Source organism: Poeciliopsis prolifica, unplaced genomic scaffold, assembly GCF_027474105.1.
Source record: "Poeciliopsis prolifica strain line A6 unplaced genomic scaffold, Auburn_PproV2 SCAFFOLD001, whole genome shotgun sequence".
In the NCBI taxonomy this organism is placed as follows: Eukaryota; Metazoa; Chordata; class Actinopteri; order Cyprinodontiformes; family Poeciliidae; genus Poeciliopsis; species Poeciliopsis prolifica.
Window position 1 is genome coordinate 23,449,405 of NW_026562376.1, and position 14,586 is coordinate 23,463,990.

General features: G+C 40.6%; 1 protein-coding gene across 4 annotated transcripts in view; it reads right to left on the reverse strand.

Moving 5' to 3' along the window:
- Positions 1-4,501: 4,501 nt before the first annotated feature.
- LOC129362806 (transcription factor SOX-6-like) overlaps positions 4,502-14,586 on the reverse strand; it is a 137,490-nt gene continuing 127,405 nt past the window's right edge. For all 4 annotated transcript variants that reach the window (XM_055034565.1, XM_055034578.1, XM_055034556.1 and 1 more), the window contains 4 exons: positions 14,425-14,533; positions 13,466-13,636; positions 11,174-11,387; positions 4,502-8,269 (listed from right to left, as the gene is read on the reverse strand). In XM_055034565.1, the coding sequence (XP_054890540.1) occupies positions 7,927-8,269; positions 11,174-11,387; positions 13,466-13,636; positions 14,425-14,533 (837 nt within the window). In that variant the 3' untranslated portion in view covers positions 4,502-7,926. The remainder of the gene's footprint in view (positions 8,270-11,173; positions 11,388-13,465; positions 13,637-14,424; positions 14,534-14,586) is intronic.

Genomic DNA, 14,586 nt, shown 5'->3' on the forward strand with positions numbered 1-14,586 from the left:
TGAATGGTTGCCATGGAGATTAAATGTTTTCTCAAACAGGCATGAAAGAATCAAAGCAACAGTCCAGATACCTTTTTAATGAGGGGAAAAAATTATGACGGCTCAAAAAAGTTGACTTTACATAACACTGAGCCTTTCATTCAAGGGCAGCGTGAATGCTTGCGTGCTTGGCTTCATGTTTCTCGCATAAAATAAAACACGAGTAACGCAACGGTGACAACAATGACACTGGTGGCACCATGCTGCAGCGTGGCTGAATTACAGGGTGAGGCGTCAGACGAGGCGCATCGATGGAGGATTCCGGCCAACTTCTTACCTTCGCTGTTAGCCGGACAGAAACAAAGTGTGAGGCCAATTAAACTCATCTGGACTGACGAGCATTTGACCGTTTAAGCACCACAAACCCAAAGTAGTCAGCACCACAGCAGCTCCGCTTTGATGTCTCCATGAAGAAGCCTCTTCAACACATCTGAAGAAGAGGGGCAGGAAGGGGGCCGTCTTTTGTGTTTGCAATTTACAGTTCTCTTGATCTACGTGGCCGATTGCTAAGGAGAGGTAAAAGAAGAGAGAAAAGAAAGGATGTGGATCCCCCTCGCTCTTCAGTATGGATTTTAAGAATCAAAACGTGGCTTTTTTGCCTGGAGGCCCCCATCCAGCCCGCTTTCATGAAGAAAGAGGTGTCATTATACCTCATCATCCCCACACACACGGCAGAGCCACGACAAGGGAAGGTAAATTCAAAGTGTGTATAATCACTGAGCTGAAAGACACGTTTACCATCACAGCATGGCTAGGTAATTATTGTGATTATTAATATTTGCCCCTTTTTTTGTTTTTTATTGTCACAGCTCCTCTAAGATTATCAGGGAGATTTCCGAAAACTCAACTGACTCACAATAATGAAGCTTCAGGGTTCGCTTAGACCTAAACTAGGCTATTGTGAAAGTCAAATGTTTTATTTTACTTTCCTACCACTCTCAGAAACATCCCATGTTTTCAAAAAAGACTTAGTTGTTAATCCAACTTCATAACACACTTCTGTGTATTAAAAAGTTTCCCCCACCAAAGAGCATGAGCTTCAGTCTGCAGACCCACAGGCGATGCTACAAAATATGTAGAGAAACATGAACTTTTAGAATGTGTTTTTCTGCATGGTTCAATAACTATTACATTCATCTAGCATAAATGCTGCCACCTACTGATTTTGGATAACCATGAATTCTGCGGCAGAAAGCGTTATGAAATGATACAATTTTTCAACATAAGAAAATATGTGATGTTTCATGTTAATCACATCATATTTGATGTCCCCGCCCTGCAGTTCTAATGGGGTTTTTTTTTTTCAGCGGTTCCTTTGGTCTTTTTGTTGTCAGAAACATTTCCATTTCTTTGTTAGCTTCTGGAGCATAGCAGCATGACAAATTTGACTGTTAGCCAATCAGAAAATGAGCTTAAAAAAACATTTAAACAAATTACATTTTATTTTTTGTCACAAAAAAAATCATGATTGAATAATAGATATGGGATTATTATATTTTTTTTTCTCATCTTACCTCCAACTTTCTGATGCCCTCACAGCGCCCCCTGCCAACCTCTCACTTTGAGAAACACTTAGTCTACACAGTAGGAAAGGTTAAACGAGGTTTACTTGCAAAAATAAGAACATGAAGATAATCTGTAGTTTCTTCTTGGGCTCAGCTTACAGGTCAAACATTGTGAGACAGTAAAGTGAGTTACTGGAAGGACAAACAGGAAGTGAAGGATTACTCACCTTATGTGATTTCCAGGGAGATCCTCTTCAGACACTGATAGATCAGCAATCTTTAGTCCTCTGAGTTGTAACTGTCGAGAGACAGAGTCTTGGTCTGAATCTTCATTCACCAGGGATTGTTTCGCCCACGGGACTCTATGGAGGAGAAACCTCTTCATGTTGGAAACTAGAAAGAATTACTTCAACGGTTGTTCTATTTTCACCTGGAACGGTTTGCCTTCAAATACTCAAAACTAATAGAAATACCTGTTCCCTCCCTCGCCTGTGGGGTGCGCTGCACCCAGAACCACTGAAGGAAACGCCATGAAAACTTCTATGACATAAGGATTACTTCCTTCCTCACAAAAGTGGCGTCAGATTTTAGTGGCTGCAGGATGTCTTAAGTCTCTGGTAAAACACGAGTATTTCTTAGACTTTTGTTTGCATTTACCCAGAATGCCCTGCACTTTAGTCCGCTTCCTACCTTTGGAGCCTTTTCCAGTCCACTTGGATCCACATATGCATTCGAACCACACCAGAGTTCACTTCACCCAAACCAAGACCCAAGTTTGGAAGCGGATCATAGGCGATTCACGCGTCCCCAAACGAACCGGACATTCAAGAAAAACGAACCAGAATTTGATTAAAGTGGTCTGGTTTGGATGCAGCCTGAAGTGTTATTAAAAGAGCTGCACTCTTTTTTTGTCCTTAAAGCAGGTTAAATATAGCACAAACGCACTCAGACTTGCACTATTCAGGTGTGAGTAGAAGAAACCAGGGTGCCAAGGCAACATGGGAACCCAAGCAGGTTTCCATATGTTCCAGTGAAGCTAGAAATAGGTAACCCTTGCATAACTCCCTTTCCTTTAGTCCAGTGTTCCTCCTTCACTGACCAGAAACACGCAAAAAATTATTTTTAGCAAGTTCGTTAAATCTTTATACGTACTTTGAGTGTTCTACGTCCCAAACCAACCTAAGAATTGGGTAAAAATAAACAGCGTGAAACCTTTTTTGTTTCTGTGTTGTCGGTTTTTACACCCAGGCAGAACATAGACAAACCCCAGTGTTGAATATTATAAACCATGTTTTCCTTTTTCGTTTTTTTTTTTTTACTTCCTTTGTTGGCTCATTGGGGCTCTCTCCCCCCATTTATTAACATAATCAGTCACAGACGATGGATATATAGAGGCTTTAAAAAGTTCAAAACCAGTTAAATTTAACCTTAAGCCATTCCTATGGCTTAAACTTCTTTTAACAAGATGCCAAACAAAGTGCTCTAGTGACCAGACTGTTCAGTATGGTGCTGATTTCCATCCCAGCCACTTCACATTTGGCTCCAGTGGAAAGCTGGAGATCACGGTCTGATGGAGCCAACAGAACCACATCATCTGCAAAAAAAAAAAAAAAAAAAAAAAGGCCCGAACCGGAGGCCACTTAAACGGATCCCCTCAAGACTTTAGCTGCGCCTCAAAGTTCTGTCCGTTAAGATCATGAACAGAATCGGTGACAAAGGGACGACCTTTGGCAGAGCCCAACTCTCAACAGAACTCTCATCAGAACCGGGTCCGACTCACTGCTGGCAGAGTGGAGACGGGGAGCTTCAGGCTGATCACCAAGGTGACCGTAGATGAAACAACAGGTTTTCACTTAAACTGGATTCTGCAAATAACCAATTAGAGGAACAATAATGGGGGAAAAAAAACTTTCTCAAAACACGTCCTGTTTCAAAATAAAAGCTTTCCCTGCTAGTTTTATTTTGCACCAATTCACAAAAGTTATCTCAGCTTTAAAAACAAAAAAAAGTTGTCTCAATTATGGCCTTTTCCAACTTTTTTCTTTTTTTTTTTTTTGAAGACATTTTATAGCGTTTTTCAGTTTATCTGATTTGACGGTGCAAAGATACTAAAAGCACATCCTCTTTGTTTCTTCCTTGAAACTCACCAGGACTTTTGAGAACTCCGTTGATTTAAAGTGACTTTATTTTGAAATGAAGTTTTTTTGCAGTGACTTTAATGACGACGCCTGTGCTGCATACCAAAGTTTTATCATGTTAAAAACAACACTGTCAAAGTATTGAGGTGTTTAAACCTTTCCATTAACACACTCACACAGTATGTCAACTTGCAAAACGTTTAAGAAAATGAAAAGTAAGTTATGATGACTTCGTTAATGAGATGAACATGGCAACGGCGCAAGAATGATTTCAAACACTCCTCCCAACTCAGAGTTATGGCACAGAACGCACACACACACACACACACACACACACGCACACGCACACACGCCCAACCTTACAAAGGAGTGCGACAAACTTGTCGGCGCCCCTCGACGGGTGACGCTACAGTTGATTTGGGAATTACAATTAGATTTATTATGTGGTCGCATGTGGCTGAGTTCTCCGTTTGTGTCGCTGGATTGGCTGCAGCGAGCGCCGGCGCCGTGGCGTTTGCACCGCAGCGCAGTCAAGAGTGTGCAGCGTTACCTCACTCGCGCACACACACAGCGGAACAATAGGCCACATTTACTGTAATGGGCCACCAAAAATATAAAGACCGAGGGGAATAGTCAGGCTTTGGAAACAGAAAGCCTTGTGTTGGAAATTATTAGATTCTTGGAAGAAAAAAAACAAAAAATAAAATAAAAAAGCGAGCTCCATTTAGCGCAATGGAAATAGAAATTTGTAAAGAACTATCTGTCCCACTGCTGTCACACACACACACACACACAGCAAATAACACTTTAACGTTAATCTGAAGTCTTTTCTCTTTTTTTTATTCATATATATATTTTTTTCAGATTGTCTCTCTCACCAAGTTGTACTGACACTTTTTAGAGCCAAAGCAGGCTAATAAATACAATGAAATGTTAAAACGCACAATTGAAATTTCAAATACAATACTTATCACAAAAAAAAGAAGAAAAAAACAAAAATAAAAACAGAAATGTGTGTGACCATGAGAACGTGTGCTCTGCCTCCGCAGGTCACAACTAACAAGAGCATGAGGTTACCTTTTTTCTTTTTTGTTTGTCAAAAGAGATCAGAGGCGGCGTGGCCCGTTCAGAGCTGCGAGAAACAAAGTTCACTTAAATAAATGAAATAATAATAATAATAAAAAGAAATGCTTTGAAAGAAATGGCAATTTTAATGGGGCCTGGCAACACCGAGGCCCCGCTCAGAAAAAAAAAAAATCTAATTTTATTTGACTAATTTGTAATGTTTTAAATCAAACAATAACTTCACATTAGTCAATAAGAAAAACAAGAAAAGTACATCAGAATTAATATCCAGTGCTTAATATGTGTATGATGCTAACAGAAATGTAACAGGAGCTAAAGCTAACGTTCAGTCCTAATAAATACGGATGGAAATAGTTGTAAGGAGAAATTTTGTCATGAAGCAGAAAATTCAAAAAATGTTTAAAAAGCACCTAGGGTACCAATTTTTTTTCTTCTTTAAATTAAAAAATTATTTGACATGAGTGAGCACAAATATTTTTTCCCCTCAGTATCATTATGCATCAAATGGTGAGGAAACTCTGTCCAGCTAATTTTGAACTATGTGAAAACACAACAGGTCATCTTTTTAGAATAACAGACCTGTTTAATTTTGCCTTTAAACGTACGAGTTTTCAGATGTTTTTCACATTATTTCTAAGAGGACGATTATAGTAAACAAGCTAGGAGACATTTTAGGACGAATTGAAAACACAAAATCCACAGTAATCACATCTTTTCAGTAGAACCTCTCTGCGACAGTTTTCCCACCTTTCGTCTGAACCAGAGTAAGAACAGCTTCAAACTTCAGCAAGTCTTAAAGGGGCAGGTCATGATTTTTGAAGTGAGGTTCTGTTGAAAGGTGACCAAAAAACATTTTGGATAAATCCAGATTAGTTGAACCAGAAGGCTGAAGCAAACCTCTAGGAGACTGACAAATATGACCTTTTATCATCTTAAAACAAAAAAAAAAAACAATCTGGGAATGTCAGTTTTCAAATGCCTAAACTGAAGTTACTGGACGCATATTTACAGTGATTACTTGAAGGTAGGAGGCGAAGGGACAACATTCGTTTCCTAAGAGAAACGTGTAGCGCACGTGTGTGGTCACAGAAACTAACTCATTGAAAACTATGTTGGAGTTATTATTTTTGTAAAATAGCTCTCACTCAAACTGCTAAAATACCTTTAATTTTTCTGAGTATGAATATCACATCAGACAGCAACTGTGAGTGGGACCATTTCACATGTTTGACTCTTTCTATACGTTTCACACAGGAAGATAATCAGCAGCGCACGACCTCCGACCTCTTTTTGTCCTCATTTAAACATCCATTATCTACTTAAAAAAAAAAACAAAAACTAAATAGTCTAGTTTATGATGGAGATGCACCTTGATGCAGATTTTCCATTTTTTCATTTATAAATGTTTACACATGTAATTTGACTTAAAAAAATTGGATGATATTGTAATGTATAGTCTCAAGATAATTGGAAATCAACTACTAAAATTCTTATGGATGCATTTATAGAGCAATAGTTTGTAAAATGATATTTGTTTACATTGTAAGACGTTCGGAGACTGGACCTGACTTAAAACCCGTAAGAGCCCGTTTTATGTTCGGCTCCTCTCGGGCAAGTTAGCACGTTCCGCCTCAAACTCCAACTAATCTGGATTTACAGTAAATAAGAGTCACGTAATTTGGGTAAAATATCAAGTGCTTCGAACCATTTACCAAAACATCTCTTCAGAAATAATTAATTCAAGATGCAAAAAATACATTAAAAAAAAAAGTACCTCTGTTAGCCTGATTTGAAGGGACACCCATAAGTGCTGACACAGCACTACGCTAAGCAGCGAGCAAACTGGTTTGGCGTGAAGGAACTAAGAGCAACGTGGTTCGTGAAAGCACCAGTGCAGTTGGGAATAAAATGAGCTACTCCGCTACGACGTGTCTGGAAGTGAAACGGCTTCAACACGATGGTGTGACTGAGTGAAAGCGTGACGAAGACGTGTCCTCCCTGAGCTCTGACTGGATCAGGAGGGGAACCAGCATTTTACTTAGAAACAAAAGAAACCCAACAATAACAAAAAAACAACAAAATGATCTATCACACCAGATAGGAAAAAACGTGATTGTATAAGACTTTTTTTTTTCTTCCGTTTTTTTGTTTTGTTTGTTTTTTTTTTTGTTTTTTTTTTGCAGCATTGGAAATTAAGACTACAACATCCCGGGACAATGTGAATGTTTGGCACATCTGAAGAAAACTGTACAACGTATGGGTTTTTCCTTCCTTAATAATAATAATAATAATAATAATAATAATAATAAGGGATTTAACTCCCTATATTTCAATGAAGGTCTGAAAAATCCTACCTATGTAACAGCTAAAAGTCCTACTTTTATGGAAACACAGAAAAAAAAAAACGACATTCACAAGCTGGCACATCATACCTGAGCAGGGAAATTTCTTTAAAAACAAACAAAACAAAAAAAAAAAAAAAACTAACAGCAAGGTAATATAAGCAGTTTGTAAGGAGGGTGGAGGAGAAAGGCTTAGCACTATGTTGAAAGTAAGTAAGACTAAGAAGGTAACACAAATCAGAATTTATATTAAAAACTTTTGAAATTTCAAGTTCCGACAGTCCAGAGTTTGTCCAGGCAGTGAGGCCTGTCAGAAAACCAAACGGGGTCATGAAAGGTCAAATACATCATAATAGTAAAACTTACACATTCTTGTACACATTTAAGACCAAGTAGCTGTCAAAGAGCATTTTGTGATGCCTGAAAAAAAAAGGAAAAAAAAAAGAAAAACCCATGCATGCTCTCTACAAACCACACCGCGTTGTGATGCATTTGTTGCTCCTTTGTTCGTCTCGCTCTCTCTCGCTCCTGAAACGATTGTCAGAGTAGGAAACCGCAGCTCCCCGTCAGCTCAGAGTCTGAGTGATTGTTGAGGTCGTGTTGGTGGGACACCTTTTCCCTCCTCGGCCCCCTTTTTCTTCAACGGGCGCCTGTCAAGACACTGTTCCACAAGTCTTTCCACAAGCCTGGGCATGCTCGCTAAAAAAGTCTTCCCGGAGGTCTCCGTGATGAACTTTGCTGTCAGAGTTCGTCTCTCTGGACGTAAAGGGAGTCGTTGGGTTTTTTTTTTTTTACTCGTTCCTCCCCGGGTCGCGGTCAGTTGGCGCTGACCACTTCCCGCGTCTCGTGCTCGCTGCTATAGTCTGATTTGGGCTCGTCCTCAAAGTCCTCGTACATGTCCATGTCGTCGTCTCCGTTCGCGGGGTCGCCGGGGAGATCCATGGCGCCGACGCCCGTCCCGTTGCTGCCGCCGCCGGGCTCGGACTTCACCCCGTACGTGCTCTGGATGACGGGGATGTTCGGCTCGGGGCTGGCTGACGTGCTGGAGCAGTCCGACGTCAGGTGCGGGGAGGGCGTCGCCGTCGTCGCCATGGTTATCGTGCCCGGGTAAACGCCGACGCCTCCCGAGCTGTTGCCCAGAGAAATCTGCGGTTGAGGCCTGAGATTTCAGAAAAAAAGAAAGAAAATAAGCATTCCTGGGCAAAAACACATTTCAGTTCAAAGCTAACATCTTTACCGAGCTCTTTGAGATAGTCAGAGAGCGACATTCACTCTTTTAAGTCTTTTCTCTTTAGCTTTTTGCTAACAAACAGCCCTTCCTACAGAACAACCCCATCTCCAACTGACAGCCTTTCTAAACGTAAGTCACCATTTGAGATATAAATTGTTTTCTAATGTTAAAATTACACCCTAAAAGTGAAAGAGAAGATGTGTTTTGCTTCCATTTGTTTTGTTTTTTTGTTGTTGCTTGTTTTGTTGTAACTGTAAGCGCTTCCAGTCTGGTCGCTCATAGATTTTGGCAACATCAACATGCTAAAAATGAACTGGAACAATATACTTTTGGGGCGTTATAACAAAGAGAAAATGTAATTCATCTGCACTGAAAAACTGAATGACTAGAGCTATTTTATTAACCTGTTGTTCCATGTGTTGGTACATAGAAGCTGAAACCAGCATGCTAACAGGCTAGCCAAACAGAACATAGTTGCTGTTCTGCTGACAGATTTCCTAACTTTTTGGCAGGGGTCTCGCTAACCTCTCTGGGGCACATGTATCCTCATAAAACTGAATGCAAATCACAATCAATTATGACAGAAGAAGGTGAGTTTACTTTTCTTTAGAAACAGCAATTCAAAACACAGATGGATATGAAACGTTGAAATGAAGAGGTTTAGAGGAAATTGGGATGTTTTTCTAACAATTCTTGAACGTGAACCTGCTGTTAGGATTAACAGAAAAGACAAACAAACTTGAGTGTAAAGCTTGTCTTGTGGACCAGTGTGCCGCCAGCACGGAGCGCTACCTGTTAGTGGCAGGATGAGCTAATTAGCCTGCAGACATACAAATGGGATGAGGGTAAACATTGTTTAAACAGGCCCCCAAACGCACCACATGAAGCGGGCAAATCGTTTCTCGCCCAACATGTCGTCGCCCGTCCTCGTTGCCACATTAAGACGCCGCTGGTTTAGCTGTGTGGACTGTGCCGTGAATTAGCGGCGCGGCTCTAACTGAAAGCCCAGGGCCCGGTAGAGCCTGAGCGTTTTTTCATATTTACTTGACCACACACACACAGAAAATGTGGCGCTGAGCCTGTGACGTCTGCCCCAGCTCTCTTTCCCCTCTCAAACATCTGCTTACATTTCATATTCCACTCTGTCTGTCTGTCTCTGGTTTCGCTGCCCGCAAGCACCCGCCATTGTCCTGATTTAATAAATGACAAGCTATTAAAAATCGCTCCCGATTAAAGCCGCGGCCTCTGGTAGATCCATCTCAAACTCAGACCACTGAGATGGCTTTAAACACGTCCGCGACTGGTTCCCATTAAAGACAATGCCACTGTTCCCCTCCCACCCCCCTACCTTTCTGGTCTGACTATTCTCTTAAAAATATAATGTTCTTAAGCAAAAGCCTGAATTATTTCGCAGATGGAGCCACAGTGGGCTCCAGACCTTCCATAAGGGTTCCAAGTGCAGCACACATGAGAGAATAAAGCCTCAAATAAAGCAATCAGTTGTCATCGAAACATTTTGTAAAGTAGCACAAAGACTGCTCTGAAGAAAGAAAAAACATTCTTTAGGTTGATAATTCATTTTTGTCTTCTTGTATTACAATAAAAAAAAGAAAAACCTTCAGATGGCAACATTTTGCACAGGAGCACATAAAAAACATAAAACAATAAAATACAAATTAACCAAAGTGCATATCATGAAGTATTTTGCCTAAAATAAATACACAATTAGGGTTAGAATACTAATGTTATAAAATTTACTCCTTCTTTTAAATAAAAAATCTGGATCGAAGTCTTCACAGCCTGTATGGAGTACAGAGTAACATGATGCTGCCCCTCCTCTGCTTGTTTCTGCACACTCCTGACTTGTCACTTTTCTGTCATAACAGACAAAATTGTCTGTTTGGGGAAAAATGTAACGATGTGAAAACTCATGGAAAATCGCACATCACTCTCATTAGAGCGTTAACAGTAGTTAGCATGCCAGCAACAGCGTTTTATGTAAAGAAGCAGAAAGCAGGCAGCATGACAAACAAACAAAAAAGTTAAGCGCTTTGAAAGTAAATTTCTGTTGAAACAGGAAATAGTTTATATCTGTTCTGCAATAGACTCTTGATTTATTCATTTAATATAAAACACAGGTTATTTGCTCCACTGGCTGAAGCTAGAGGCTTGCCTGAAAAAAGCAAGCCTCTTTTTCAGGCAAGAGGCTTCTGCCATCTTACAATAATTCTAATCAAAAATGTCATAGGTTGTGTGAATGCTATTAATAATGTCACGTTGGAATCGAAATGCTTCTAATCTCTTCTAGGAAGTTAAATGTCTGCTAGCCTTTAGCTTCAGGATCCTGGACTGGACAACTAGCCTAAACGAAGGCTACATAAGAGTTAGCTACTGAATGGTGATTCTAAAAGAAACTCTCTTTCCAAAGTCTCCAAACTGTCATTGACAAAATTTAAAAACCTTTGATGACATTTAAAATATTAAGATTATTGAATAATTTTAATAGTTTCAGAAGTAGTCCGAATACATTTCGGTGAAATTAAAATTATGTTACAGCATTTGAAATTTTAGCTAAGCACTGTGACAATCTCAGACCACACATTTTATTGGCAATAAACTTGTGCAGCATTTTGTTACTCTCAATAGATCTGCCTGGTGAGCTACTTTTAGTATGACGAGTGCTTTATAAATAAAATTGACTGATTGAATAGATCCCTGAAACATGATTTTCTCGTCATTTTTGCGGTTACGAGGACAAGCGAGAAATGACGGGTCACCAGAAATGGAGAAACCCGCTCAGAAAGCACAACGTAAAACCCCAGCCACACTCACCCCACGAAGAACTGCCTCATCTCCTGGCGCCGCGAGCGCATCAGCTGCTTGTACTCCCCGATGCGCAGCTTCTTGCCGTCAATGATGCAGGTCCTCTTGGGCCGCGGCTTGTACTTGTAGTTGGGATATTTCTCCAGGTGGATCTTGCTGAGGCGGGCCTGCTCCTCATAGTATGGCTGCTTCTCCTGATTGGTCATGGCTTTCCAGCGAGAACCTGAAACGCAGCGTTGGAAGTTTTGTCTTTTCTTTCTTGCAACGATAACTTGAAACACGCAATTTATGTAGAAATCAACCATAGAAAAGAGTGAAAGAATAACACATTTGAAAACATGTACATTTGTGATCTATATTTTGGCTTTCCTGCTGTATTTTCTTTTTCATTTTTTTTTACTTGAATGTTTTAATCTGTGGCAAAGTTTTAAAAATTTTAAACTGTTGAAACTCAAAACTTTCCACACATTTTTCAAGAAGTTGAACATTTGTTAGAAAGAAGCATAGAAATTTTGAGATTAATGTCAGAAAGTTCTAGAAAAAAATTGAATATTTCAGAGTATTTTTTCCTTGCAAAGTTTCCACTTTTGAATCTCATAAATTTCCTTGTTCTTCTAAAAAATCTGAGACTAAACTAAAAAGTTCTTGAGTTTTTTGGCGGAAATGCACTCCTCTTTTTTTTCCCCTACCGAGAACAGTCAATACGCCGTCATATCAACCTGACAAGTATTAGTAAATCAGGTATTAGAGGCTGTTTAAAGCCAGGAGTGGATTCCTGTCTGCTCCCTCTTGGCAGAGGAAGAATGATACATTGTGTACTTCTACTGTTTCCTGGTAAAGAGGACCTTCCGAACAAGTGGACGAGGCCATCACGGCGGGAAGGCAGCACATCTGTGAAGCACTTTGATTATACACACTCAGCCTCGCTTGTCTGTTTATCGAGGTTCATCACAAGCTTTCCTTGTACTTTTGTGACACAGGAAACACAGGGGAGTTTGTTTCGAGCCTGCCACCCACCTTCTCCCCAAACAGTCCAGCTGTGTTTTTGTGTTGGAAGGACATGCACTGTATACGTACGGTCGTATACATGTACACAATTTATTTTCTCTCTCTCTCTCTCGGAGTCTTGTTACACAAGCATAATAACGGCCGACAGGACTTATTCCCAGTTTTATTCACTGAAATAATGACGCTTGTTAATCAAAACCAAGTCAACGCCATAGACCCTCTGAAGGAAAAAAAAAAAAAAGCGGTCCGTTCACTCAGAAGCAGCATTTACGTTCTGCTGGCTCCGACTCTGCGTTGGACATCGGAGGTCTTAGGAATGCTCCGAGAAACAGCCGTTACGCTCAGCGCGGCGTGAATGGATATCTGTGTGGAGGAGGTCAGAATCCACAAGGATTTCAACTGAATGCATCCATCACACAAGTCAAGGTGGCACAGTGGAGCTCTGTGTGTGCCGCGTTCCTGGCCTGAAAAACACATTAGTGCCTCTCATAATCTGCAGCTTGTTGGTAAGGAACCCTGTGAACTGTGAAATACACAGGGAGGGTAAACTAATGAGAGCGGCAAAATAAAAAAAGAGACACGTTACTTTATCTTGGGAGGGGAGGGAGGATGTCTTGGGTTGAGTTAGCAGGAAAGTTGTTTCTAGGAATTAAACCTGTGTTGTCGTTTTTTGTTGTTATTTTTTTTAATCCAGTTTTGCAAAGGTATGACCTGCTAGAATAAAGCATTTTTAGAAAGTCTTTAAAGCAAACAAAATAATGACAGATCTCACATGTATTTAGCATTCCTCATTAGCAATTAGCAACATTAGTACAGGTAGCATTAGTGCTTAAATAGTGCTTATTGTTTGGAACAACGCCCAGACAATGCATATTGATAATATGAGTAGAATTGAGCAGAACACCGACAATTATGTCATCTGTCGTTTATGTTGCTGTGTATTCCATTGATGTTGAAAAATACAATGTCGCAATTGCAGTATTTCCATCAAATAAGAAACAATATCACAATTCAATTAGTTTGTTCACGCAATAAGTCATTAAAAAACAAGGGGCGCCACAACTTCCCATTGTCTTATTTTTCCTCATCCTCGTGCCAAAACTTTTCATCAACAAACTATAGTGTCTGCAATGCTAGTGTCCAGCCATCCATTTTCTGTGTACCCTGGTCCCCAGTTTGGTTCAGGAAATGCGTTTGAAACTTTGATACTGGTTTTAGCTGTTGCTGTGGAGGAGTTCATACTTGAGTGAAATAAACATTTTTTGACCGAAGTGGAGTAGTCTAGATTCTCACCCAGGATCTTGCTAATGTTGGAGTTGTGCATGTCAGGGAAGGTCTGCAGGATCTTCCTCCTCTCGTCTTTAGCCCAAACCATGAAGGCGTTCATGGGCCTCTTGATGTGAGGCTCGCTGCTGTTCCTGCCTCGTGCCTCTCTGAACACCCGGGCCTCTGTGATATTATTCCCTAAGAGACGACAAAGACATTTGCTTTACATTTGTCAGATTCATTTCCCATCTTCCCATTAGAAAAAACAAAGTCTGACAAACAATTTAACCCCGTGCTTGTTGGGTCGAGGAGTACAACTAAAGTCTAGTGAGTCCAGTCTTTCTGGGATGCCCTCCACTCCTTGACATGAACGCTGTACGCTGCAGTCGGTTTGCTCCTGACTGATACTATCTCAGTCCCCAGGCTCCTGTGTTTATCCTCTGCCTCTAAACTAAATCATGATGAGTACTCCTCAGCTTCTCATCTTGTGTAAACACTGGTGCTTTATGAGAAACAGGTGGGTTGAGGTCAGAGTGATCCAAGGCAATATCCAAGGAGAATATTTTATGCTCCGCAGAATGCTTACTACAAGCCATATGGAACATTAGGTACTCAGATGTCACTTCTCATCATTTCTAGGCATCATTAAGGCAGTCCAAAGCCGGACCGCCTTAAGCTCAGTCCGGCTTTGGTTTTGCACACTGAAGACAAATGGCACATTTTAACAGCTAAAGTCATCTAAATGTTTCAAAGACACCAGACACCGGCGTACTTTAGTGAGGTCCTGGAGCCAGCGAAACTGGAGCAGGTTACCTGTATCTATATCAACACTTGTTGATCCACGTTTGATACATGTGTCAATGATTTTTGAGTTGCCTGAATTTTTACAAATCTCATCAGAAAACAAAAACAGAATGGATAACATACAGCAAAGAAAGGAAAAGTTTGGTTAAAAAGCGAAGTGGAGGTCCAACAGAGGCACCCACCATCCAGATCCTCTGGTCTCGTCAGGTCGATGACTCGATGGACCATCTTCCCTGCGTCCTCCCCAAGCTTCCCCAGATGCTGGCTGAGAGTCTCATAGTGAAGCCGCTCCTGCAACAAAGGAAAACCTGCATAAACTTCAGGGCTTCCCCCAGTGTATTATG